This window comes from Schistocerca americana, chromosome 2 (genome assembly GCF_021461395.2).
Source record: "Schistocerca americana isolate TAMUIC-IGC-003095 chromosome 2, iqSchAmer2.1, whole genome shotgun sequence".
In the NCBI taxonomy this organism is placed as follows: Eukaryota; Metazoa; Arthropoda; class Insecta; order Orthoptera; family Acrididae; genus Schistocerca; species Schistocerca americana.
Window position 1 is genome coordinate 763,090,419 of NC_060120.1, and position 27,447 is coordinate 763,117,865.

At 38.1% G+C, this 27,447-nt stretch overlaps 1 protein-coding gene across 3 annotated transcripts in view; it reads right to left on the reverse strand.

Annotated features, from left to right (window-relative positions):
- LOC124595081 (solute carrier family 66 member 2) overlaps nt 1-23,760 on the reverse strand; it is a 61,826-nt gene extending 38,066 nt beyond the window's left edge. For 2 of the 3 annotated variants that reach the window (XM_047133665.1, XM_047133663.1), the window contains exons 1-3: nt 23,595-23,758; nt 18,281-18,546; nt 12,004-12,140 (exon numbers count right to left, since the gene is read on the reverse strand). In XM_047133665.1, the coding sequence (XP_046989621.1) occupies nt 12,004-12,140; nt 18,281-18,480 (337 nt within the window). In that variant the 5' untranslated portion in view covers nt 18,481-18,546; nt 23,595-23,758. Of the gene's footprint in view, nt 1-12,003; nt 12,141-18,280; nt 18,547-23,594 lie in introns of all 3 variants that reach the window. The other variant, XM_047133664.1, reaches the window with a different exon arrangement.
- Nucleotides 23,761-27,447: the final 3,687 nt, after the last annotated feature.

Genomic DNA, 27,447 nt, shown 5'->3' on the forward strand with positions numbered 1-27,447 from the left:
GAGGGGATGCATGTAGTCTGCAACCAGTGTACAATACCCCTTGGCCATCGTGATTCCTTGCATGAGCTCCACTGGAAACATGGATGCCCACGTGAATGTTCACCAGTGCATAATGGAGCCACCGTCAGCTTGTCTCTGTTCCACAGTACAGGTGTCAAGGAGCTGTTCCCCTAGAAGACAATGGTTTTGCGCCCTACCGGCATGATGAAGATGGTAACAAAATTCATCAGACCCTGCAACATTCTGCCACTGTGCCAATGTCCAATGCTGATGGTCACATACCCATTTCAATTGTAGTTGCCGATGTCGTGGTGTTAACATTGGCACTTCCAAGGTTCATCGGCAGTGGACGGCCATCGTTTGGAGTGTTCGGTGCAATGTGTGTTCACGCACACTTTTTCTCTGTCCGGCATAAAAGTCTGATGTTAGTTCCGCCACAGTTCGCTGCCTGTCCCGTATTACCACCTAATCCCATGACGTCTGGACGTGGTTTCACCTTGGTTTCACTATGTTTTTAAGATGCTCACCACAGCACTCCTCTAACACCTGACAAATCGTGCAGTTTCCGAAATGCTCATGGCAAGCCTCCGGGCCCTCACAATCGGCTCTCAGCCAAATATGCCTTCCCCATTCCACACATGGATAGCACACTCACTCATACTAGATGCACCATGCGTGTGTCTGACTAGCAGTCATTCCTTGCCAGGTGACACTGCTGTCGCCTGGATGGGTCTATATAGATCGGTGGACATAATGTTCTGCTGACAAGTTCAAAACTCACCTTATAGCAGAGATGCTGAATCGCAGATAGGCACAACAAGTTAAAAGCTTTCGGCCATTAAGGCCTTCGTCAACAACACACACACACACACACACACACACACACACACACACACACGCACGCGCGAGCGATTGCAGTCTCAGGCAACTGAAACCACACTGCCTACATTCCATCCTAGATTTTCCAATGTTTGATACGTTCAAAACTATCATCCAATAAATGCACATTTCCCATAAACCCGAAACTACTATCTGATTACTCCACATTTGCTATTCTATAATGGTCCAATAAATCCTGACAAATTGCTTCCTGTCCTTAAGTCCATTTCTATACATGTGGCTGAGGGACCTTGGTTGTTCAATACAAAGTGTCAAATCAAAACACCTTCAGCTGTCTAAATTTCCAGTTGTTTTATTTGTGCAACCAGTTTCAGTGCTACATTATGCCATCTTCAGGCCCCCTGACCGGCGTGTAGGAAGGAATCCACCTCTGGACCAGTCATGATAGGGAACAGCGTTCAAAGACTGGTGTCCGCAGGTTTGTTCCTCAGAAAGTGATCCCTTTAATCATCACTTGCTGACGATCGAAGGGATCACGGTGTTAAGAAGAAATCTGCAGAAACCAGTCAATGAATGCTGGACCGTATTTTGACTGGACCAGAGGTGTGATCCTTCCTACATGTTGGTCATTGGGTCTGAAGATGGCGTACTGTAGTGCTGAAACCAGTTGCACAAATAAAATACTGGAAATTTAGACAGCTGAAGGTGTTTTGATTCGACCATTTATATTGCTTCCACATGCTGCAGCCTTAACAGAGGTAGATACATTCCGGGAATGTCACACACTCACACAAAGTATTTTAGTCATGTTGGCAAGTGCAGTTTCCCAGTATCTTCACACGTGCCTTTTACAGCACCGCCAGCAATTCATTTTAAGTTACTGTGGTCCATCCTGTACTCCCTATGAGGGAGGGATGGCTAAGCATTTGACGGAATACTACAATTCACAAATCAAGGATAACTACATGTTCATACACTTTCAGAGACAGAATAGCTTCTCTGCATCGCACACGCAGTCACACTAAATACAAACTGAGATATCTTCTAATATTAGTAAACTTTTATGCCTTAATAAGAAATAAATGAACAATAAAGGGTAAGTCTTAGAATTCACAAGTGGCTGAATAATGTATATACTTGACTGTTTCTTTTCAGCCTTACCCATTAACTTTTGTCCTAAACTACAAAACTTTGCAGTGTATTTAGAATGCGCGCATCAATAAGAGCAATGTGAAAAGTAAGTGACTTGCTTAGCAATGGAAAGGTTACACTCACACTGATCGTATTAAAAATACTTCAAATGAATGCAAACAGGAATAATTCAATCACTAACTTGTCATTGTTGGAGACAGTTTAGGTTATAAACAACACCTGTACTTGGTGGTCTCCTCCATAATGTTCCTATACCATGGATTTCAATCTTAGAACTGCTTAACAACAAAAAAACTAAAAATATCCTTTTTTCCATACCATATCCTACAGAAAGAAACTGATTTTAATATGTAATAATAACCACACATCGATCACTATCACTGCAATAATTCAAGGGGAACTACATTGTCCTTGAAGATTATAAGGCTTTGTTCTATTTTTGAGATCACATCCAACTGGTGGCAACACTTCATAACAGCCATCCAGATGGTAGACAGCACCATATTGCAAAAATATATTGGACCACCACTGCATACGATCTCCTTCACAATCCAATGTAACTTCAATATGCTTTCCCTCACCACTGTAATATCTTCAAAGGGAATGTTGTCGTGATGCATTAAACTTCCTTTTCCAACCCACCAACAGACACCCACACATCTTAACTTAATTTAGTCATAGTACAGCCCAACTGGCACAGCAGTGAGCTGAAAATTTTACAAAAAATGGAAAATATATGGAAGGCAGGAGGGGAGACTATACATAGCTGTTACGGTCTGCTTTTAAGACAGAAAGCATATTTTGTAACAAAACTTTTCTCTCTGTTTGAACAATCATAAACCACAAGCTCAATTTAGGTACATGGATTAAATTTCATCTTTTCCTCCAATACATTTCCACACTGCAACTGATATATGATTTGTTATTAACAAGACAATCACATTCATCATGATACAGGTCTCCTAAATAATCACAAAACGTGAACTTGAAGGTAGTTCCTCCAAAAAACAATGAACAATTCCTTACCCCTTCGTCAAATTGAGAAAGTTCTGTCGCAAAGACACTCTCTCTCACTAGAACCCCCTTGCCACCCTCTCTCCCCCCTCTTTCTGGTTTTTAATGTTTCAGTGCACCACATTTATGCGAGTATGAGACGACCCTCATTGTACGATGACCCCCATTTTTTTCATGAGGCTCCTTTATAAAAAAAATTTTTTAACATATTCAGACTAAAAAAATTACAAACTGTTTTACTCACAAAGTATCCACCTAAAAGTTCGCATTATAACTATACTAAATTTATGCCATTTATTGGTTGTCTTCATTTTGATAAATGGTTTACATTAATTAGCAGACTTTTTCTTTTTTACATTTTTTGCTTACTGACCCTCTTGTCTATCTTGTCACTATTTTTAATTCTTCTCCTGTTTATCATTATCATCATCATCATCATCATCCTCCTAATGGTACAGCTGGGAAATTCTTATCTACATCGGAACAAATATTTGGCTGTTTCTCACAGATATGTTATGATTTCTGACATTGTGGTTACCATGGGACCGCAGAACACAGCTGTTTTTATCTGAATACATATCGGTTTTCGCTTCAATACTGATGTGAGAATGTTACAATGTCATCACTTGCTTCGAAAACATATCTTCTGCCCGACCCTCTCTCATTGGCAGCGCAGAATTAGCAGCTAACGCACCCTCTTTCTTTCCCATCATAGTTACGGTGAGCGTCAAAACGCTGCAGCACGAAACATGTCACTGAGTCCTACCTTGATTTTTACCGTCCCATGCAGAAATGAATAGTGTTGTTGTTGTGGTCTTCAGTCTGGAGACTGGTTTAATGCAGCCCTTCATGCTACTCTATCCTGTGCAAGATGCTTCATCTCCAAGTAATTACTGTAAGCCACATCCTTCTGAATCTGCTTAGCGTATTCATCTCTTGGTCTTCCTCTACGATTTTGACCCTCCACACTGCCCTCCAATACTAAATTGGTGATCCCTTGATGCCTCGGAATGTGTCCTACCAACTGATCCCTTCTTCTAGTCAAGTTGTGCCACAGATTCCTCTTCACCCCAATTCTATTCAGTACCTCCTTAATAGTTACGTGATTTACCGATCTTAACTTCAGTATTCTTCTGTAGCACCACATTTGGAAAGCTTCTACTCTCTTCTAGTCTCTTCTAGTTTTAACTATTTATCATCCATGTTTCACTTTCATACATGGCTACAATCCATGCAATTACCTTCACAAAAGACTTTCTGACACTTAAATCCATACTCAACGTAAACAAATTTCTCTTCTTCAGAAATGCTTTCTTTGACTGAGCCAGTCTATATTTTCTATCCTCTCTACTTCGACCATCATCAGTTATTTTGCTCCTCAAATAGCAAAACTCACCTACTACTTGAAGTGTCTCACTTTCTAATCTAATTCCCTCAGCACCTGATTTAATTCAACTACATTCCATTGTCCTCATTTTACTTTGGTTGATGTTCATCCTATATCCTCCTTTCAATACTCTGTCCATTCTGTTCAACTGCTCTTCCAGGTCCTTCACTGTCTCTCTCATCATCATCATCATCATCATCATCATCTGTGACAGTGGCTTACTGGGACTTCGTAAAAACTGGGACTTCGTAAAAACTGGGACTTCGTAAAAACTGGGACTTCGTAAAAACTGGGACTTCGTAAAAACTGGGACTTCGTAAAAACTGGGACTTCGTAAAAACTGGGACTTCGTAAAAACTGGGACTTCGTAAAAACTGGGACTTCGTAAAAACTGGGACTTCGTAAAAACTGGGACTTCGTAAAAACTGGGACTTCGTAAAAACTGGGACTTCGTAAAAACTGGGACTTCGTAAAAACTGGGACTTCGTAAAAACTGGGACTTCGTAAAAACTGGGACTTTGTACGGGCGCTGATGACCAGGCAGTTGAACACCCTACAAAACCAAAACCACCACCACCACCACTCTTTCATGACCCTCAATTCGTATAACTGCCATCTGGTTTCTGTACAAATTATAAGTCATGACCTAGTAAACTGATAGTTCGGTAATTTTCACACCTGCTGACACCTGTTTTCTATGGGATAGGAATTATTACACTCTTCTTGAATTTTGAGGGTATTTCACATTTCACCTGTCTCATACATCTTGCTGTCATGGCTGGCTCTGCCAAGGCTATTGGTAGTTCTAACGAAATGTCTACTCCTAGACCCTTGTTTCAAGTTAGGTCTTTCACTGCTCTGTCAAATTCTTCATGCAGTATCATCTCTCTCATGTCACCTTCATCTAAGTTCCATTCCATTTCCATAATATTGCTGTTTAGTACATCTTCCTTTTACTCCTTCCACCTTTCTGCTTTTCTATCTTCGTTTATGACTGGTTTTCCATCTGAGCTCTTGATATTCACACTACTGCTTCTCTTTTCTCGAAAGGTCTGTTTAACTTTCCTGTAGGTGGCATCTATCTTTCCCCTAATGATATATGCTTCTAAATCCTTACATCTGTCCTCTGGCCATTCCTGCTTAGTCATTTTTCATTTCCTGTCAGTCTCAATTTTAGACGTTTGTATTCACTTTCAACTGCTTCATTTACCGCATTTTTTATATTTTCTCCTTTCATCAAATAAACTTTAGATGTCTTGTGTTGCCCAATGGTTTCTACTAGCCTTTGTCTTTTTACCTACTTGATCTTCTGCTGCCTTCAATCTATCCATTCTTTATCTACTGTATTCCTTTCCCCTGTTCTTGCCAATCGTTCCCTAATGCTCCCTCTGAAACTCTCTACAACCTCTAGTTCTTTCGGTTTATCCAGGTCCCATCTCCTTAAATTCCCGCCTTTTTGCAGTTTCTTCAGTTTTAATCGACAGTTCATAACCAATAGATTGTGGTCAGAGTCCACATCTGCCACCGGAGATGTCTTACAATTTAAAACCGGGTTCCTAAATCTCTGTCTTACCATTATCTGAAACATTCCAGTGTCTCCAGGCCTCTTTCACGTATACAACCTTTTCTCATGATTCTTAAACCAAGTGTTAGCTATGATTAAGTTATGCTCTGTGCAAAATTCTACCAGGCAGCTTCCTCTTTCATACCTTACTCTCACCCCCCCCCCCTTTCCATATTCACCTACAACTTTTCCTTCTCTTCCTTTTCCTACTATTGAATCCCAGTCCCCCATGACTATTAAATTTTTGTTTCCCTTCACTATATGAATAATTTCTTTCATCTCATCATACATTTCTTCAATCTCGTCATTGTCTGCCGTGCTAGTTGGCATATAAATTTGTACTACTGTGGTAGAAGTGGGTTTCGTGTCTATCTTGGGTACAATAATGCATTCGCTATGCTGTTCGCAGTAGCTTCCCCATGCCCCTAGTTTTTTATTCATTACTAAACCTACTCCTGCATTACCCCTATTTGATTTTGTATTTTTAACCCTGTATTCACCTGATCAAAAGTCTTGTTCCTCCTGCCACCCAACTTCACTAATTCCCACTCTATCTAACATTAACCTATCCATTTCCCTTTTTAAATTTTGTAACCTACCTACCTACCTACCTACCTACCTACCTGATTACGGGATCTGACATTCCACACTTTGATCCATGGAACACCAGTTTTATTTCTCCTGATAACAATGCCCTCCTGAGGAGTCCCTGCCCGAATGGGGGAATATTTTACCTCCAGAATGTTTTACCCAAGATGGCGCCATCATCATTTAATCACACAGTAAAGCTGCATGCTCTGGGGAAAAATTACGGCTGTAGTTTCCCCTTGCTTTCAACCTTTCACAGTACCAGCACAGCAAGACCATTTTGGTTAATGTTACAACACCAGGTCGGTCAGTCATCCAGACTGTTGCCCTGCAACTACTGAAGAGGTTGCTGCCCCTCTTCAGGAGCCACATGTTTGTCTGGCCTCTCAACAGATATCCCTCCATTGTGGTTGCACCTACAGTATGGCTATCTGTATCACTGAGGCACACAAGCCTCCCCACCAGGTCCATGATTCATAGGGGGAAATGAATACTGTTTTTGTCCAGTTTTAAAGTCAATTCAATTCTGACTACAAACTGCAGTTTAAATGTGGACCTATAGTTGGCAACATGACGTACTTTGCTGCCTGCCCACTACACCTCCCCCCCCCCCCCCCCCCCCCGCACTTATCTAGTTCTCTGCGAAGTTGGTATCACTGTTCCCCTCCAACCCTTCCATAGTGCTGTGTTTGAACAACTGCGAAACTGACTGCAATATCTTCTAGGGTGGAAGTCATATGTGACGACGACAACTGTTGGTACTATCTCCACAACTGGATATTGCTGCTTTAACTTATTCTCAAAACAATTACAGTCAGTTTAATTTGAGTGGTTTCATTTGTTGGCATTTCATTGTTGATAAATTTTTCTTCCTGTTTTATTTGAATGTCACCATCATGTTTAAAAGCTGATTAAAAGCTGGTAATGTTTTTACCCGGTATTCTAATATCCGAACATCAACCGAATTTCTCATTTGCAAACCACTTAGTAAATCATTACAGTCTCTCATAATCAAGTAGGATATTACTCTGGGTTCAGAATCAAGTAATGTTTTTGAAGGACGACATTTCCAATTTTTAATGTTACCTTTACCTAAAAAGCAACATTAATGTTTGTACACAGTATCCACACATGTACGAGAACTTTTATTGTAAACCTGATCAAATACAAGAACAATTCCTAAGCTGATAGAAAAAAATGGTTCAAATGGCTCTGAGCACTATGGGACTTAACATCTGTGGTCATCAGTCCCCTAGAACTTAGAACTACTTAAACCTAACTAACCTAAGGACATCACACACATCCATGCCTGAGGCAGGATTCGAACCTGCGACCGTAGCAGTCGCGCGGTTCCAGACTGAGCACCTATAACCGCTAGACCACCGCGGCCGGCTAAGATGATAGAATTTAGTACTTTTTGCTCCTGTGTTTCACAAAATTGTCAAATTTTAAGCAGAGCAATAGACTGTTGTAGTGGCTAATTCATAGTTTCTCATGTATCCCTTGCACCAGCATGAAACGAGTCAAATGTCACATGATTGTTCAAGAAATGTCAACACTGTATCATGCGCTTCAGCATATAGGGAAATTTCAAACCTCTTCGAATGCGATTATAGTTTGCCCAGGGCTGCCTTCCTGAATTCTTCAAAATAAATCTGCATGTGACCTCAATATTCAAAGTTTCATCTTCAAATGATGGACAATCCCTGTACACTCTAACACTCTATTAAACAACATAAAAATATTAATCTCGGCAGCAACAGTTTAACCTGAGAATACAACACAAGCCTGTATTTTCCGAATGACAGATTTGGGAAAAACATTGTCCTCTAATATGTTAAATGCAGTAAAGGTATGTATAGACCACAACCCCGAACAAAAAGCTATTTAGTGCAGATCCCAACCATATCCATCATTAATCGAAGGATCTACTGAATAATCATTTTTAATCAACAACCATTCCCTCTTACTTTACCTTGAAGCATAGATGATTTAGAGCCTTAACATTTTTTGATGTCCACTTTCAAAATTGTTAACTTCAGCTATCTAAGAAAATTAGAAACAAATTTTAATGGCTTACCCACTATCAACGAATATCTTTAATCTTTACTTGTTACAAATCATGACAATAATCAATAAGTTACTCAAGTATATAAGTGTTCTACGATTCAACATACGCAAGAAAGTAATTATTTTGGGCCATAAGAGTTGGAATAGTATTTTGGAAGACAGAGTCATTAGATCTTAAGAAACAAAGTATCGTAAGAACCCAAGTGTCTTGTTATTCTGTAGAATCTTGGTCTTAGTTTCTTACTCATAAAACCATTTGTGCATGCTGATATTTCAACTGCTTGAAACAATGTCAAGTTAAGATGAAAAATATTCTGCTAATGGTGAACCATTATTCAGTAACAATGATATGTATGTTATTTCTTAGGCCATAAAGTTTTACTTATGCTACCACTAGGTTCCAAGGCAGGTTGTCTTCAGATTTTTGTGGGTTAAACTTCCCTTAAAAGCACAGTATGTTGTTTAATATTTCATATGGGTCAGCAGTGCTTCTTGGCAGCACTTTTTAAGACTGGATTTGGGCAGGCAATGAGAAGTATGAAACCAGAAGAATTTTTTCTGACTAAGTTACGACCTACGGAGTTTCAGTTCTGCAGTAGCTGTGAAAGACTTCCGACTCAAATTTTTCTCAAACAAAGCACACCCCAAGATTGTGCTGCAACGTAAAAGACTAGTCCTCATTAGAAATATGTCTGTCTGCTTATCTCCACTCAGAACCAGTTGTCATGTAGTCAGTTTAATGCCAACGGTATTTCACCTTGACTGCTGCCAAACTACTGTGCAAAATATAAACACAACAATATGGATCTTATATATTAACTTTGCTGCTGAAATGTACTTAAGGTCAAATGAATAAGGAAAGTCACTAATCAAAAAGTTAAAAAGATCCCACTGTGTAAAACTCACTTTTTTCCACGTATCCTTGCTGAAATATTCGATGTAGAAATTGTAAGATCAAGTTGCTTTCTACCACGGACTCCAAAATCTTTGTCTGCTCTCATTAGTCATTGTAGATGTCAACTCTTTGTTCTAACTAATGAACTTTACCCAACAATGACAGTGCAAAATCATCCAAAGATCTTTCATGAAAGAATAACTAAAACGAAATGTGTTATAAAGCCATCTACTGTACTTTCTGACAATAACATAATTCCTCCACTGTTCAACAACTGTCTTTAGAGTACAAAAATAAGGCAGTCTTGGTGGAGACAACAACTGATACTCCTAACTTACAACTTCAGTTGGGTAGTTGCACAAGTGGACTCAACAACTTATTCTGCACTTAGGACTGAAATTATATTACACAGGGAAATTCATGGTAATGTCATACTTTAAGATTTCATGAACTATAAACAGTGTGCAAATGATGTAGCTCACATTCAAATACCTTGACATAAAGTCTCAAACCTTCCTGATACTCGTGATATGTAGATGATACATTTGCAGGGTGGCCCCATTGAACAGAAACATTACCTGTGTTTCTCCAGCATCTGAACTCATTCCATTTGAATATACAGTTCACAACATAAGTGGGAAAAGATAGCATTTTATGATACCTGGATGTCATGATCAGAAAATAAGCCAATGGTGCACTGGGAAATAGTGTCTATTGCAAACCAACTCACACAGAGCTTTAGTTGCAGACCACAAGTTGTCATCACCCTGCAAAATGCAGTAGCATCTTACGTTCTTTGATGCATTGAGCACACATGGTCTCAGATGTCGATAGTCTACCTGGTGAGCTACAACACTTAAGAATGGCATTCCAACAGAACAGCTACTTCAATAGATATGCCACACATTCTGTTCCAAGCAATTTCAAAGCACGGATGTAAAGTCAGATGCACAGGCACCCACTGCAATGCTGTTCTTATCCTACTTTGGTGGCATGTCTTCAAGAATAGAAAGAATCCTCAAAAGGCATGACATCAAGTGTGTTTTTTGGCCACCAACAAAACTGAAGAATTTATTGTGCTCAGTCAAAGACAACTTTGGCCTTAGGAAATGTGGCATGTATAAGATCCCATACTGATATGGAAAATCTTATATTGGGCAGACACTCTAAACTGTACAAGAACATTGCATCGAACATCAGCGGAGCATTGCCTGGACCTGTGGATTCACACATTTTACGAAAATACTGAAATTTTATCCCCAGCAACATCTTTCTGGGATTTTGTTACTAAGGGAGCCATTCATATCTATATGGTGGACAATCTTAACAGGGATGCAGGTTTTCAATTAAGTGCTCCCTGGAATCCAGCACTGGCAGCCATTAAATCAAAACAAAGAAAACAAGAACTTCCAATTCATGAGTCAATGCAATGCACTGCTGGGATTTAGTTCAGCTTTTAACCACAGAAGCATCTAGCGGCACAGTCAGTATCCACAGCAAACATATAGAAGACCTTTCTGCAGCTCCCAGCAGGCGGCACTAAATTTCGATGCCACTGTGCGATATTATCAGTCACGTCTTGGAGTAGTGACAGCAGCAACTACCACCACCTGAAGATGACTAGCAGTTGCACCGATGAAATATTGTGGTATTTACACAATATGATCCAGCAACAAACCCAAGAAGAATAACTGCAAGCCTGTTTCCCACATATGACCAGTTTAATGTTGACAGACAGGTTTATCAGGAACTGTCAAATATCTCTGTGCCAAATGGCTGGATACACATCCTGTTGACAAATGAAATATCGCAAATCATCATCATCATTTCAAGAAAGGAGCATAATCTGTAGCATTGCAAAATACATTTTGTAGCTATCACTTTCTCGCAAAAAAGATTCAGGGAACTGTTGGTGATATAACAGAAAACACATTCACTTCTGGGGAGTGTCTTTCATAATACAGAATTTTGCACTCCCCAAATACATTCATTGCATCTATTTCTGTGGAACATCACCCATTCACTAAAAGTGGCAAAAAGTTACCTTCTTCCACATTTAGACGCATGTCATTCATGAATCTCAATGAACAATGGTACTTTGGAACTTCATTAGAACTCTAGTGGTCACATCTGAAAGCTTCAAGATATCCAGTTTAAAGTCAATTTACACTTTAAAGTATAGTCACACGACATTGTGTCCACCTTTTAGAACCAACCTATGTTTTATCGATGAAATTCTGTACAAGTATTATATTCAATATGAAGAGAAGTCTACTGCAGGGGGAAAAACTGGAAGTCTACTGCAGGGGGAAAAACTGATCACAGAACATTTTTCCTCAGTAACAGTAGTGTGTTCCAGGAAAAAATATTACCGACTGAAATTCCAAAGAACCTGCAATACCTTTCACATACATCAATATTATTAGTCTTTAAAAAAATGCATATTGCACAGGCAGAAAGAACTGTGTCAAGAGTAAAATTGTATGACCATACCTGAAAACACCTTGTCCTTACTGCGGATTATCTGATTCTTGTTCCTGATATTGACACAAAGATGAACCATTGCGAGCATGGTTATGTTCATTATTATACTTTGAATAAGTAGTGGTAGTTCATATTGCTTTCCAAACCTGAAAGAGCAGTTGTCCAATCAGATTTTTCTCTACATTCTCACTCACTTTTTGCAATAAGCAATTTACATAAAACCCATGATATCTACAAAGTATAAAATACATTAATTACCTAGCACATAAAGTAACATACACTAGTATTTTAAAAAATATACAGCGTGTATGTTGCTACACATCAAAAAATTTTCCAAAAGGAGTTTTCTTCCCTGAGTTTAGTTTTCTAATGTGCCGGGAAATTCTACGCCCGTTTATGAAAACATAACCATTCAGAGGATTAATAAGTTTTACAGTTCTGATGGAAAATATACTGTCACTTAATAACACGGAAAAAGTGTGTTTTCATCTGGGAGAAAATATATTTTTAACTGGGAAACAATTACAGTGTAATACTGGATATATACAAAAACAAATTGCCTATACATTCTCAAAGGACTCCTTATAACATATGCTGTAATCATTCCAGATAATCACAGTATTCACTGTCCTAATAACTATTTACGGAGAAACAGTAATCACTGTCTATACAGTTCTTCCCATGTCACCACTGAATGAAACTAACATTTGTCACACAGCACCTGTCAGCAGTTCAAAATGGTTTGGTGCATTGAGACACATTAAAGAATGACATATCAGAAACAAATAAAATGCAGTAAGCAAGTAGTGTTCGGAGAATATCTAGATCTACAGCCATAATTGAGAGTATCTACATCTACAGCCATAATTTGCACACCAGACAGCTGCATGTATCTACATCTATACTCTGCAAACCATAATGAGCTGCACGGCAGAGGGTACGTCCCACTGTATCAAATATTAGGGTTTCTCCTTGTTCTATTCACAGGAAGCATGATTGATTGAATGCCTCTGTGTATTCAGTAATTATTCTAATCTTATCCTCATGATCTCTATATGAGTGATATGTAGGGGGCTGTAGTATACCCCTAGAGTAATCATTTAAAACCAGTTCCTGAAACTTGTTAGTTGACCTTCTTGGGATAGTTTACATCTGTCTTCAAAAGCCTGCCAGTTCAGTTCCTTCAGTACCTCTGTGACGCTCTTCCATGGATTAAATAAACCTGTTATCATTCATGCTGCCCTCCTCTGAATATGTTCAATACCCCCTGTTTTTCATATCTGGTACAGGTGGTGGTAAGGTTTTATGGGACCAAACTGCTGAGGTCATCAGTCCCTAAGCCTACACACTACTTAATCGAACTTAAACTAACTTCTGCTATGGATAACACACACACCCATGCCCGAGGGAGGACTTGAACTTGATGGGAGAAGCCGTACGGACCGTGACAAAGCACCTCAGACCGTGCGGCTCTCTGGTACATGTCCCACACACTTTAGCAATGTTCTAGAAACGATCACACTAATTTGTAAGCAATCTTTATTTTAGACTGATTGCACTTCCTCGCTATTCTAACAATAAAGTAGTCTACCACCTCCTTTATCCATGACTGAACCTATGTGATCATTCCATTTCATATCCCTACATTGTGTTACACCTCGGTATTTGTATGAATTAGCCAATTCCAACAGTGAGTCGCTGATAATATAGCAATATTTTACTACTTTTCTAATTTTGTGAAGTGAAAAATTTTACATGTCTGAACATTTACAGCAAGTTTCCAATCTCTGCATCATGTTGAAATCTAATCAGATCTGACTGAATATGCAGCTTTTCTCACACAGTACTTCATTATAGAAAACCGTATCATCTGCAAAAAGCCTGACTTCACTATTAATATTGTCTGCAACATCATTAATATGCAACATGAACAAAAACTGTCCCAACACACTTCCCTGGGGCACACCCAAAGTTACTTCTACATCTGACGATGATTCTCCATCCAAGATAACATGCTATGTCCTCCCTAACAAAAAGCCCTCAATCCAGTCACAAATTTCACTTGATACTCATATTATTGTACTTTTGTCAACAAGCATAGGAGCAGTACTGACAAGGGAACCTCCCCATCGCACCCCCCTCAGATTTAGTTATAAGTTGGCACAGTGGATGGGCCTTGAAAAACTGAACACAGATCAATTGCGAAATCAGGAAGAACTTGTGTAGAACTGTGAAAAAATAAACAAAATATACAAACTGAATAGTTCAATGCAAGATAGGCAACATTAAGGACGCTGGGAACGCAGGAGCTCCGTGATCTCGTGGTAACGTGAGCGGCTGCGGAACGAAAGGTCCTTGGTTCAAATCTTCTATCGAGTGAAAAGTTTAATTTTTTATTTTCAGTTTATGTGACAAACTCTTATGTTTTCATCACTTTTTTGGGAGTGATTATCACATCCACAAGAAAACCTAAATCGGGCAAGGTAGAAGAATCTTTTTACCCATTCGCCAAGTGTACAAGTTAGGTGGGTCGACAACATATTCCTGTCATGTGACGCACATGCCGTTACCAGTGTCATATAGAATATATCAGATGTGTTTTCTTGTGGAGGAATCGGTTGACCTATGACCTTGCGATCAAATGTTTTCTGTTCCCATTGGAGATGCACGTCCTTTCGTCTACTAATCGCACGGTTTTGCGATGCGGTTGCAAAACACAGACACTAAACTTATTACAGTGAACAGAGATGTCAATGAACGAACGGACAGATAATAACTATGCAAAAATAAAGAAAGTAAAATTTTCAGTCGAGGGAAGACTTGAACCAAGGACTTCTTGTTCTGCAGCTGCTCACGCTACCACGAGACCACGGCGCTCCTAAGCTCATATTGTCCATTATGTTGCTTATGTGTCCCATGGACTACTCAGTTTGTATATTTTGCTTATTTTTTCACAGTTCCACACAACTTCTTCCTGTTTTCTCAATTGATCTGTGTACAGTTTATCAAGGCCTATCCACTGTGCCAACTTATAACTAAATCTGAGGGGGGTGCGATGGGGACGTTCCCTTGTGAGTCAAATGCTCTTCCAGGGTGTATATACGGACAAGGAAAAAAATTCCCGGGTTTTTCACGGATTTCCCAGTTAAAAATATATTTTCTCCCAGATGGAAACACACTTTTTCCGTGTTATTAAGTGACAGTATATTTTCCATCAGAACTGTAAAACTTATCAATCCTCTGAATGGTTATGTTTTCATACACGGGCATAAAATTTCCCGGCACTTTAGAAAACTAAACTCAGGGAAGAAAACTCCTTTTGGAAAAATTTTTGATGTGTAGCAACATACACGCTGTATATTTTCATATTACGAAAGTATAAACTCGAATTCCACCAAATACCGCATGTTACTTTCTGAACCATTGTAACTGAGATTGCGATGCGCTTTTGTACGTCAGTCATAGCTCATGTCACGCGTTCCTACACGCCGATGACAGTGGATATTCAGGCGACATGACACGTGATGTAATCAGCTAATAGCAACATCACTGTTAAGTAGCGCAGATACACCAACAGGAAAAGTTAATGTTTTAAATTAATATACATAGTGTTGCTACAAGAAAAGCAAAGCTTTCACATATAATACTGGTCTCTAAGGTTAATAAGCTGCAAGAGAAGCTAAGCTTTCACACACAATGTTGATATTTTTTGCGCGTGTTACACTGGATATATCACACAAATGTGCCAGTAAAATTTTTAGCAGAGTCCAGTGACTTGTCCTCAAAGTTTTCCACAAATAAATTAGCTACCGCAGAGGAGAGAGAGAGCTTCCCGGAGCACTACATCCATTTGCTCATAATAACGACATGAATGTCTAATGATCAGCGCTCGAAATACTTCTAAATGGCTCATCATCAAATGCTCTGATTTACGAAATTCATTGCACATTCTCGCACATAGTTCAACTTGCATAAAAGGAAATTCACTTTGAAATTAACACTTTTCAAACCATCATTTGCAATATTTTCCCGTGACCTGTTAGAAACAGGTTTCTTTCAGTAGTCATCAGAGAGTGCCAGATGACAGGCGCCACCGCCCTTTGGCAGCTGCTATGACACAGGAAGCCCGTATGTTCGTACGTGTAAAACATTAAAATATCTTACATTATGTCATAAAAGAAAAAAAAGGCATCAGAGGATACTCCAAGAACATCGGAATTTCGTGAACCATAAAATAGCACATTTAAAGTTCATACTTAATTAGCACATTTGTATGTCCAGATTCCCAATGAAGTAGGCCTTGACCTGATATTAAGCTTTTAAGTGTGGGTTTCGGGATGTAAATTTTCTTGGAGTATCAGTAATGTATTAACTCATTTTTTATTCTTTATTATGGCATAATGCCATACATGGTAGATGATGGAAATGTGCACTTATGCAGTGAGCAGTTGAAATTAACCAATAGTGTGGAACTAAACACTTTGTTTCAAACACATTGACTGCCTCAGCGTAAAAGATTAATAAAAACCAAATTTCTTTAATAAACCGACAAAAATAACTTGATTGTTCTACAAGGCGATTAATGCATGGTTGTCATAAAAATGGAAATAAACTAAAAACTGAAACTAATAGCGTATATTAGCCTTCCGTAATTATGTGAATGTATTTTAATTCATTTGATAGCTCCCAGACCCGCAAATCCATTTTGTTTTCATTTAATGTGAGAGCAGTAAACGAAGAGGAAACAGCAAAATCACAAAATGTAAACACAGGTCACGTGGAGACTACACACTTCCCCACTACAACTCAGACTGCTCTGCGCATCAGCCTCAATACTAAGATAGTGCCCCCCCCCCCCCCCAGCCCCTCCTTCGAGCATTTGAGATACAACGTCAAAAATTTATAAACGTCAAATTTTCAATAAGTTCATTTTGTAGTGCACAGCTTTCTGAAGACTCTGCTACATAAAACATATACGTTCGAGGAAATGTAAGAAATATTATTTGGTCTCGAGTGTGCCAGAGTGCAGTGCCACCCCTCTTCACACAGCATCCTTCTATGCCATCAAACTATATTCAGGACAGTGGAAATTAAAATGTCCTGCGGTGCCTCTCCTGCTTGCTCTCAGTCGTCCGGTTGCACATGCATTCTACGACTCTCCATACAACATAATATGTTGAATCCTCCCTTTGAAATCTCAATCTGACCATAAATTTCATTTGATACCCCCATACAAAAGTACAATGGATAACAAGTGTGGGTGCGTTATTGAATCAAAAGCTTTTAAGAAGGCAAGAAATACTGCGTCTACCTGACTGCCTCGATGCCCTGTTTACAGGAAATCTGGCAATGTACGAGTTGGGTTTCACACAATTGATGTCTTTGAAATATCTGTTAGTTTGCATGGAGATGATCATCCTTTGAGATACATATTTATATCGGAACTCACAATATTTTCTAAGATTATGCAACAGATACTGAACAATAGTTCAGGGTCACTTCTGCTATCCTCCTTGTAACCTGTTGCTTTCTTCCAACTGCTGTGCACATTGTTTTCTACAGTACATTACGATTAAAAGAGGGGCTAAATCAGCTGCAAAATTTTATATAGAATCTGATAGGGTTCCATCAGGCTTTGAAACTTTTATCAATAAAAGTTATTTCTCAATGCCACCGATACTAATCACTCATCTCTGAGGTGGTGTGAGAATTAAACTGAAGTTATACTCCAGCATCTTGCTTTGCAAAGGAATAATTGGAAAGTAAGTTCATTTCTGGTTTTGATTTCCTACCCTCAAATTTGGATGCTTTGGCAGCCATGACTGTCTGTGCACTATCTTTAGTGTCACTGAAAATGCACACATATACCCAGGATTTCAGTATGTTTCCTGAGAGCTCTTTAAATCGAATTTTGCTAAACACTGCAATAAAAATAAGAAACAGAAGTTTTTGTATCTCTCTATAATAATCCAACAACAATTTCTATCAGTTACAAATCATTTTATTTTCTCCAGAATTTAATTATATTTGATGTCCTCTAATGCACTGAGTCATAACCTAGACCTAATTTTCCTCCCATAGGGAGATGCAATACCCAACATTCCAATGAAGTTTACAGGTACAGAAAAGTTATTCATGCAATGTCTCTTGCTTATCTACCTGAAGCTACTTTTATGAAACAATACAACAATGAATTGGGAACAAAATGGATTACAAATCATTCACAGGTATGTATCTCATGTACAGTAATAAATGGCAGGTTGTCTTAAAAAAGTTCATTACTTACCAGAAAAATATCCTCAGTGTATTAGCAATTAGCAATGTGAGACATACAAATAATGAAAACCCTTCTGTATCTTCTGTTCGTTTTATTTCCTTGTACTGTGGAATATATGGCACTATGCCACCAAACACTATTGCTCCTATAGCAATCCATTTAACTACATTTGACAGAGAGAGAGATAATTCATCAACAACCGTATCCATGGCTTTTTTTCTTTTTTTGCTCCTCCTCTTTTTTAAAAAATCTCAAGGCATATTGGAAATATGATTCTAGAAAAAAAAATTAAATTGTTAGTTACAAAAATTATAATAAAAAACACTGCAGTGATTGGAACATCAACAAAATTACATGTTTCTCACATTGATAGCTCTATGGTAATGTGAATAAAAAATAGTAAAGTCACATAACGCTCAAGAAGAGATGTGCTAGACAATATTCTTCAGTTATCAGTTATATGTATTATAAAAATACAATCCTAAACAAAAGAAGTCAATAATAACAAAGAGATTAAAGGACCGCACAGTCATCAAACAGCGTTAAGTAAACACGCAAAGAAAAACGAGAGATAGTGACTAATTTGTTCTGTCAAAAGAGGCTTGAGCACAATGGTCAGATTATGCAGACATCGCTCAGAATCAAGCACTACAGTTCCCACCCTGAAAACCAAGATAAGTCCTATGTTCCAACACTGTGGCTTCCCTGTCATCCAATTCTGATCAATCTTCCTTGAGAAGGGGCTGTGGATGATTTGCATGTCTAATACCTGAAGAGCCCCATTTTCTCTAAAAAAAAAAATTCCCTTCTTGCCAGGGAAGGATGTAACGGGTCTAATGCCAGTGAATCTGCTTCCAAAAGCATCTATTCTCTTCTAGTACTTTATTTGCTCATTAAAGATAAAATGGAATATTCTGCCAGTAATGCATTAGACATCTAAGCCTATTTTCAGCAGTGCCTATTGGCATCATTTAAATTAAATACACTTTAACACATTCTGTGCTAGGACTGGGCAACCCTTTCTATAGATTTTGGTAACAAAAGGCTGATGCAATCTTTGAACAGGGGAAATATCTCAAAGCTTTATCATAATAACCATTCCAAAACTAGCAATGCAAACTTACACCTAACAATTCAAAAGCTGTCATCACTTTGTTCGGAACAGATGTTTAATACTCAAACGAAAAGTATCTGCATCATAAACCACCTTATGATGTGTGTGGCACAAAGGACTCTGTGTACCACAGTCACCAACCTCCTTTCCTGTTTACACTGCAAATGGTCAGTGGGCTATTAACTGACTCTTCTAGGAATCTCTGAGACTCTTTCAAGTTTTCTACATAAGCCTATGACATAATGTACTGGTCTTTCGATCTTCACTATTTCACTGATCAGCCCCTTGTGGTACGAATTCCAGACTGCAAAGCTATGTTCAAGTATTGGTCCGTAAGGGTACTGTAAGCTACCTCCTTTGTGGGTGGACTAAATTTTGTGAGGATTCTTCCAATGACTCACAGCCTTACTTGCAAGTAGTTTTGTATATTTGTTACACATTAATGCATATTCCCAGAAATTCAATTATTGTGACTGCTTCCAGTGATTGTTCTGCAATCATGTAATCACATAGTAATAAGTCTTTCCGCCTATTTATGCACAACACATTACAACTGCCTGCCATGAGTGTCAACTGTCAATCAAAGCACGTGGTGTCAACCCTCTGCAGGTCATCTTGTATTTCACTAAAAATTCTAGCACTGTGACTGCTCTGTATGTACAAGTATCATCAACGAAAAGCCTCATGGAACTTCTGATGTTATCTATCAGTTCAAAGTGAAGGCCCTGTAACACTCCCTTGGGGTACATACGAAGTTACTTTTACACCTGAATATCTCCATTTATTGACAATGACAGGCTGTGCTCTGTTTGTCAGGAACTTTTCAGTCCAATAGCAAAGCTGGTCTGATCTCTGTACCCTCATATTTTGTTCATCAAGCAATGAAGTGGAACTGTATCACTGCCTACTGGAAGTCAAGAAACATGACATCAATCTGGAAACCGGTGTTTACTGCCATCTGAGGGGAGGGAGGGAGGGGGAGGGGGAGGGGGAGAGGGAGCGAGAGAGAGAGAGAGAGAGAGAGAGAGAGAGAGAGAGAGAGAGAGAGCAAGCATTCGCCGGTGAAGAGAACCCGATACCATTACCTGTGTTCCAGTCCAGGTGTAGTATTGGAGGGGGGGGGGGGGGGGGGGGGGAAGTAGGGGGAGATTCGTACTGTTGCTCATAATGGATGCATCAACTCCAAATTGCTTGTATAGAGATTGTTGTGTACTGTGTGCATTAACACACGCCTCCGGACAGGAACACACCATTCTGTGACTGCTGTATCTCCTTGGGATACTGGCTGGGATTAAATTACAGGTTACCATGACATTAACCCTAACCTTTCCATTTTTAAATTACAGGGTATCCACAAACCATCCAAGCCAACAAGGTTCTTTCAGCTGCCAATGGGTGACTACATCCAATGTAGAATTGCAATCTCTCAACCTCATTCTCCACTAGTATATATCAGTTTTCGCTGTATGATTTTATTCATAGCTGTAGTTCAACAGTTACAGGAAATTTCACCAATGATAGGAAGTCAGTTGTCAGCTGCATAAGAAATACTGTATTTGGTTCATTGAACTGGTTTTGAGAGTTTAAAATGTCATCTTCAATAGTGAAACAGGCTCACATCACTGGTGATCCAGTGTAAAAAACAAGAATTGGACTATCATTCCTATACAGGATTGGCAGAAAAACACATAGCCTACATAAAGTTTGTTAAAACCTAATGCACAGAGATTGAAACACACACAGATATATGGCTCTCGGCTATCTCAAGAGTCGAAGTTGTCTGCCCTATCCTCAAGAATCAAATGTCACACAGATTTTCATAAATCTTTACTACAATTATCTCTAACCAGCAATTCCTTATTGTAGTAATTCCAACGTAAAATAACAAATTGTGCTTTAAACAATGTGTTCTCCCTTCCACCATTGTCATCAAAGTAATATAATAATTCCAACTACATCCTAATTGGATTTCACATGCAAGTTATCAGTAGTGACTCACCTACAACTGATCGGGAGAGGTGAGGAGGATCCTTCACCCACTACCAGTTCACTAATACATTCAATAGTTACGACCCCCCCCAAGTCCATCTAACCGCTCCTCGATTCTTTTTCTTTTGTTTTTCGCCAGCTTCCTGTATGCTCAACTTTTATAGTCCTGTCTTCCTCAGTTGCGTGTAATATTACGATATATTGATAATTTTTACTTATGGACCGTCTAACAGCAACTGAATAAAACACAATTTTAGTGCCCTACACGTTTGCAGTTTTTTCCACATTCCACAGCACTATGCACTGAACACTTGTTTTAATGCAATGTTTTGGTTTCTGTTGCCGACTGTCAGATGTTTTTGCCAAAGATCGAATGTTATTGCCAAACTTTCGAGTGTAACTATTTAAGTATGTGTGTGTGTGTGTGTGTGTGTGTCTCCAGATGGTGTGGGTAAGAGTTTTTATGTTATCATTTCCTTTACGAAGTGTAGTAGGGAGCCTGTGCTGATGTGTGTTTGTTCATTTATCACATGTTTGTTTTCTGCTATGGCTTTCTGGATGTGGAAGTTTTCTTGCATTTGTATAAGATGTTTATCATGGTTGTTTACTCTCATTATTTTCATTTCTTGTTCCATGTTTGTAGGATGATGGTTGTAGTGTTTTAAATGCTCTGCAAATGTGGAATGGTTTGTTTCATACTTCCAACATCTGATATGATCTTTGTATCTTGTTTGAAAATTCCTGCATGTCATGCCTATGTATACTGCATCACAACTTTGACATTCAAGTTTATATATTCCTGATTGTTGGTATTTGTCCCTCTTGGTAGCTGGCTGGCTTAGGTGTGATTGAAGGGTTTGCCCAGGCTTATATGCTATTTTGAAGCCCTGTCTCTTTAGGATGTTTGCAACTCTGTGTGTTAGTTTATGTGTGTAGTCATGGTGTACCATCTGGTTCTTTTCTCTGTGGTGTTGTTACTGTGTGTGTTTGTAAGTTTTCAGCTTGTGAGTTCTTTTGTACTGTGGAACTGTTGTGTTTGTTTTTTATTTGTGTTTTTATTTTTTGATTGGACTTGTGTACCACATGTGTCATACCTGTTGTTCCTAGCTATTTGTATGATTGTACTCATTTCTTGTTCATAGTTTCTCTTGCTGAGTGGGATTCTGTTTAATCTATGTAACATGTGTCTTTGTGCTGCAAGTTTCTGGCTGTGGGGGTGGTTGGATGTGGAATGTATTATTGTGTCTGTGGCTGTTGGTTTTCTAAAGATGTTAAATGTATGTTCACCATTTTCTTTTTTAATTGTAATGTCAAGAAAATTTATTTGATTTTCTTTTTCTTTTTCAAGTGTCAATTTTATGTTCTGATGAGCTTTGTTTATTTCTGAATGGAGTTCATCTATTTTTTCACTTGGCTCATTATTTGTATGGTAGATTACTACTTAATAGGAAATACCAACCACCAGAACTGTTTATAACCTATAGGCACAATGACAAAAATGTAAATAAAATAGCTAACATATGTACATATTCCAGGCACTGATGATGCCTTGCTGAAAATAAAGGCGAAACGCGTATGGCACTAAAACTGTTTTTTATTCAGTTGCTGTCAAACGGTCCATAAGTAAAAAAAAATTATCAATATTCCTGTATGCTGTTTGTGTATTTCGAAAAGTTTCTGCATCCATCAGCTGAACATATTTATACACCCGAGACTGTTGCAACCTGTTCAACATTGCCTAATCGCTTTTCTTATTAATCACACATTGCGTTCTTCATGGTTATCTCTATTAACTATTATAAGAGGATCACATGAGATACCTTGCTCAATTCGTGGTGTATTTTGAAAACACCACAGTACAATCACGAAGGGGCAATGATTTTTTCAGCTCCAATGAAATCTCACAAATCATTCGCTAACATACTTACGTAAAGTTACAAGTAGGTTATAAACACCGCCAAAGTTGAAAAGATGGGCAATAATTGTATTTCTAGTGGCTATTCTGATACAACCACGATTTAAAAATTCAAATCCACCATAACGTCATACGATTTAAAATTAAATTTTACAAAAAGTGATGGGAACTTTTGAGGTACGTGCAAGTAAATATGTGGTAAAATAATAAATTCTACATGTAGTATTACAGCCTAGGAATTGATTGAACCAGAGCACTTATAAAATGTATTCCTGCTTCCGCGCATCTCGGCAAGTCAAACCTACCTGAAAATACCGCTACGTGTCTCACATCCTTACTACTTGTTTACACAACTGATAATAAAACATCTCACTTGCACTTTGTTATCTAAATCCATTTCCGCTAAAAGTCATTTCTCCGTACATCACGATTGCTCTTGCCAAACACTCTCGTTTGAAAGAAGCTCCACTTGGAAAGTTGAAATCATCTTCCTGTTTTCCGAGGAGGCTAGAACCTCCATGGTGGACTGAGGCATCCTTGGTGCATTAAAGCGTTTTGTCTTTTTCTTTTTCAGGAATTCACGTGTTCTCTTGTTGGTCCTGAATTATCCTATATCACTTCGTTACGTAACGCTTTAGCAAAAGTATCGTAGTAGAAAATACTCGTAATTAAAATGCAGTTTACGGCCAGAATACATCTGTTTGGTTAGTGTATCATGTTGGACTTTTTATTTAGTAGATTCAGAAGAGAATATCATTCTCTTTTTTTCCTTCTTTTTCTTAGTTGTCCGTTGCCTTGAATTCTCCTATACAAAACGTCATCTCTTGACTGATTCATTGTTGTTGGAAGGAAATGTAATATAACTAGAAATTTTCTGTGACAATTCAAGCCAATTCATACTGACAGGCCCGTCAAGTCAGGTCAGGTCACGGCGCGGTCAAAGTTTCTCTGGTGGAAAGTTTTGACGGCTGACGACACCCGTCCGTTGCTGATCACGTGACTCACTAGCTCATTTCCTCGCAATACATAGCCATCGAAGATCTCTATATTTCGTTCCATCGCGGTGTTAGTAGTTGATATCGGTTATTTGTCGCTCATTACCAGCTATAAATTGTTTAGTTTCGTTATTTCTGTCGTTAAAATTTATAATAAGTGACGAAAGATTAACTGAAGCTGTGAGACAGCAGTCTGAATTGTACAACATAAGTGTACTAAATTATTTGTCCCTTACTGCAAATATGGAGTGATTTTTATAGATATTGGAACAGTATTTAACATTTTACAATGAAATGGATTGCAACATGGGTGCAACTTGAAGTGAAAAAATATTGTGGTTAGAATCAGACTGATTAGTAGGTGGAATTTATTTGTATGTTGTCAAGCATTTATGGTGTTACATAAAGAAACGCACTGAAACCTTTACACTCTGCAAGTTGTTTGTTTTGAGGTGTATTTGTGGCAGGCGCATTTATGATTAAGTAGCTTCTGAATTGTGTGTGAAACAGGTCTGCAAGCGTCTGTGGTCAATACTTATGTGGTTTCATTAGCTAACCCCAATACAAACTATCAAAACCAAATAAAACATTTAAAGGAAATCTATCTTGAAGGGAAAGGTATTAAAACAAACCACATTTTCACAGTATGTAATGGTAGCCACTAACACTGAGTTTCTTACAGTAATTCTGGGCGCATAACAAATAAAAAAAACGTTGCTTTGTCTTTCCAAAATATAAAATGCAGATTTCTCTTCCTCAAGCGCCTTGTATAGTGTGTGACATTCTCCTTCTGTACCATGTTATGACATTTTTGCAGGCCCACACACTTTTACTGTTTTGCACTTCTGTCTTCCTTCTGTAATATAAAAGCTATCACTGCAAGCTGCAAACAATTTGAGTCCAACAAACATCATTTTCATACAAATGTATACTCCAACCTAAGCTACCACAGTGCATATGTGCCTTCGTGTGTAAAAACAGTTGAAAAATATCTTGTGAAGATCCAATTCCATAAAAAAGAACAATTGAAGATAGCAATGATAACTGAGATCACATGATTCGAATTGACTTGATATGCTGTGACACAACTGACAGTGTGAATACACCTTCATGTGACATGACGTGATGGTGCCGTGACAGACAGTGTGAATTAGCCTTTATGTGGACACTTTTCTTATATATTCTCCATATGATGATGATAAAATCCCATACTCCTTGACAGAGCATACGGGAACGATGCAGGAGACCCGTACCGCCATACTAGGCAAGGTCCTAGTGGAGGTGGTTTACCATTGTCTTCCTCTGATCATAATGGGGATGAATGGTGATGATAAAGACTACACAACAACACCCAGTCATCTCGAGTTAGGTGAAAATCCCTGACCCTGCCGGGAACTGAACGCAGGACCCCGTACTTCAGAAGTGAGAACGCTACCGCAAGACCATGAGCTGCGGACATTCTCCATATATAATCCATAAATAGGTACAGTATCGTTCAGATGACATTAACTTCAATCATAGTATCACCCAAATCATGATATTATCTAAAGGTCAATTCACACTGCCTGTCACTTCACGTCCCATCACACCAAGACATTCTGCAATGCATTTCACATGGCGGCATCCAAACTGGCCATCCCATCCCGTAACATCACGTCACAGCACTGTCAAGGTTTCTTGGGAAGATGGTTTTGATGGCTGATGCCATCCATCCATTGTTGATCATGTGACACTCAAGCTCATTTCCTCCCAATACACAGCCATACATATTTCGATTCACATGCTTTTTGTGGTAGACATCAGTTGTTCATTATTTTTTATTTCTTTTGTTAGAATTTATAATTTTATAATAATGATTAAAGATTAATTGAAGCAGTGAGGCAGCAGTCTGCATTATATGACATATGTGCACTAAATTATTGGTCACCTACTACATTTACAAAGTAGATTTTTATACATAATAATGAAAGGGAATGCTATATGGCTGCTACTTGTAGTGAAAAAAGTACTGTGGCTAGAATCTGATTGATTAGATCATAGAATTTATTTGTATGTTGTCAGACACTTTTATACAAGACGGCACAAATTTCAGTCATATTTATTATGTGCTTGTTGGTGGCAATTTGAAGTTCGATGATTTTAAAGAAATGTGTTGTAAATGTTGGAATGATGAGTTTGGACTTTGTATGATAGACATGACAAGAAAAGCGAATGAAGGAAAATATAGAGCCAAAGTAAAAGATTTCTTTACAACATAAGGGTAACGAATCGTTACTCTTGAACAATGAACATAAACACTTAACACATTCAAGATAAACATAAAGCATTCAACATAAACATAAAACAGTACATAAACATACCACATCTAACACAAACATAAAACGTTCAACACAAAAGTTAAAAAACGTTTAATTAATGTTTTTTTTCATCTCTAATAAATGTTTGAAAAATGTGATCCACAAGTTGTTAAAAAAGCTAGGCGAAAGAGAAGAGTAAAAGAACAATACAAAGAAGAATTTTAAAAATGGAAGGAACAATCAGAAACAGAATATGAAAAATTTAAAAAAGAATATCAACCCAGTATCAATGCAATTGAAAAAGTTAGACATGGTATCAAAGGATTAGGTGTTAATGTTTTGAAAGCTATTGAAGAAAATAAAGAAGTTGAAAAGCAAATGAATCCTTATTCCCATTATCAGTTACAAGAATTTAATGATATACCACCAATTAAGTAATATGAAAGTCCATGGTGTGACCACACTTTAAGTGGATCAGAAATACAAGATTTACTAACGAAATATGAAAAATAGAGAAAAAAGGATAAAAATGTTAAAAAATAAATGTAAGTGAAGAAATGTTAGAACATATTAATTTCAGTGAAGATACTACTGTTGGATTAAGACATGTTGGTTCATTTAAATTCTTTGGTAAATTACCAGTAAATTTTGATGGAGATAAATTAACTATTCGTGATGGGATATATGAAGGTGCAGATGGATTAATAAATCTTTGAACTAAAAAACTGATAACTATGGAAGACATGAATAAACTATTTACAGGTACTGACTTATCAAGTTATGCATATATATTATACCATTCAGGAGCATTATATTCTGATAATAATACAAATAAAATAAAATCGAGTAAAGGAAATAATTAGACA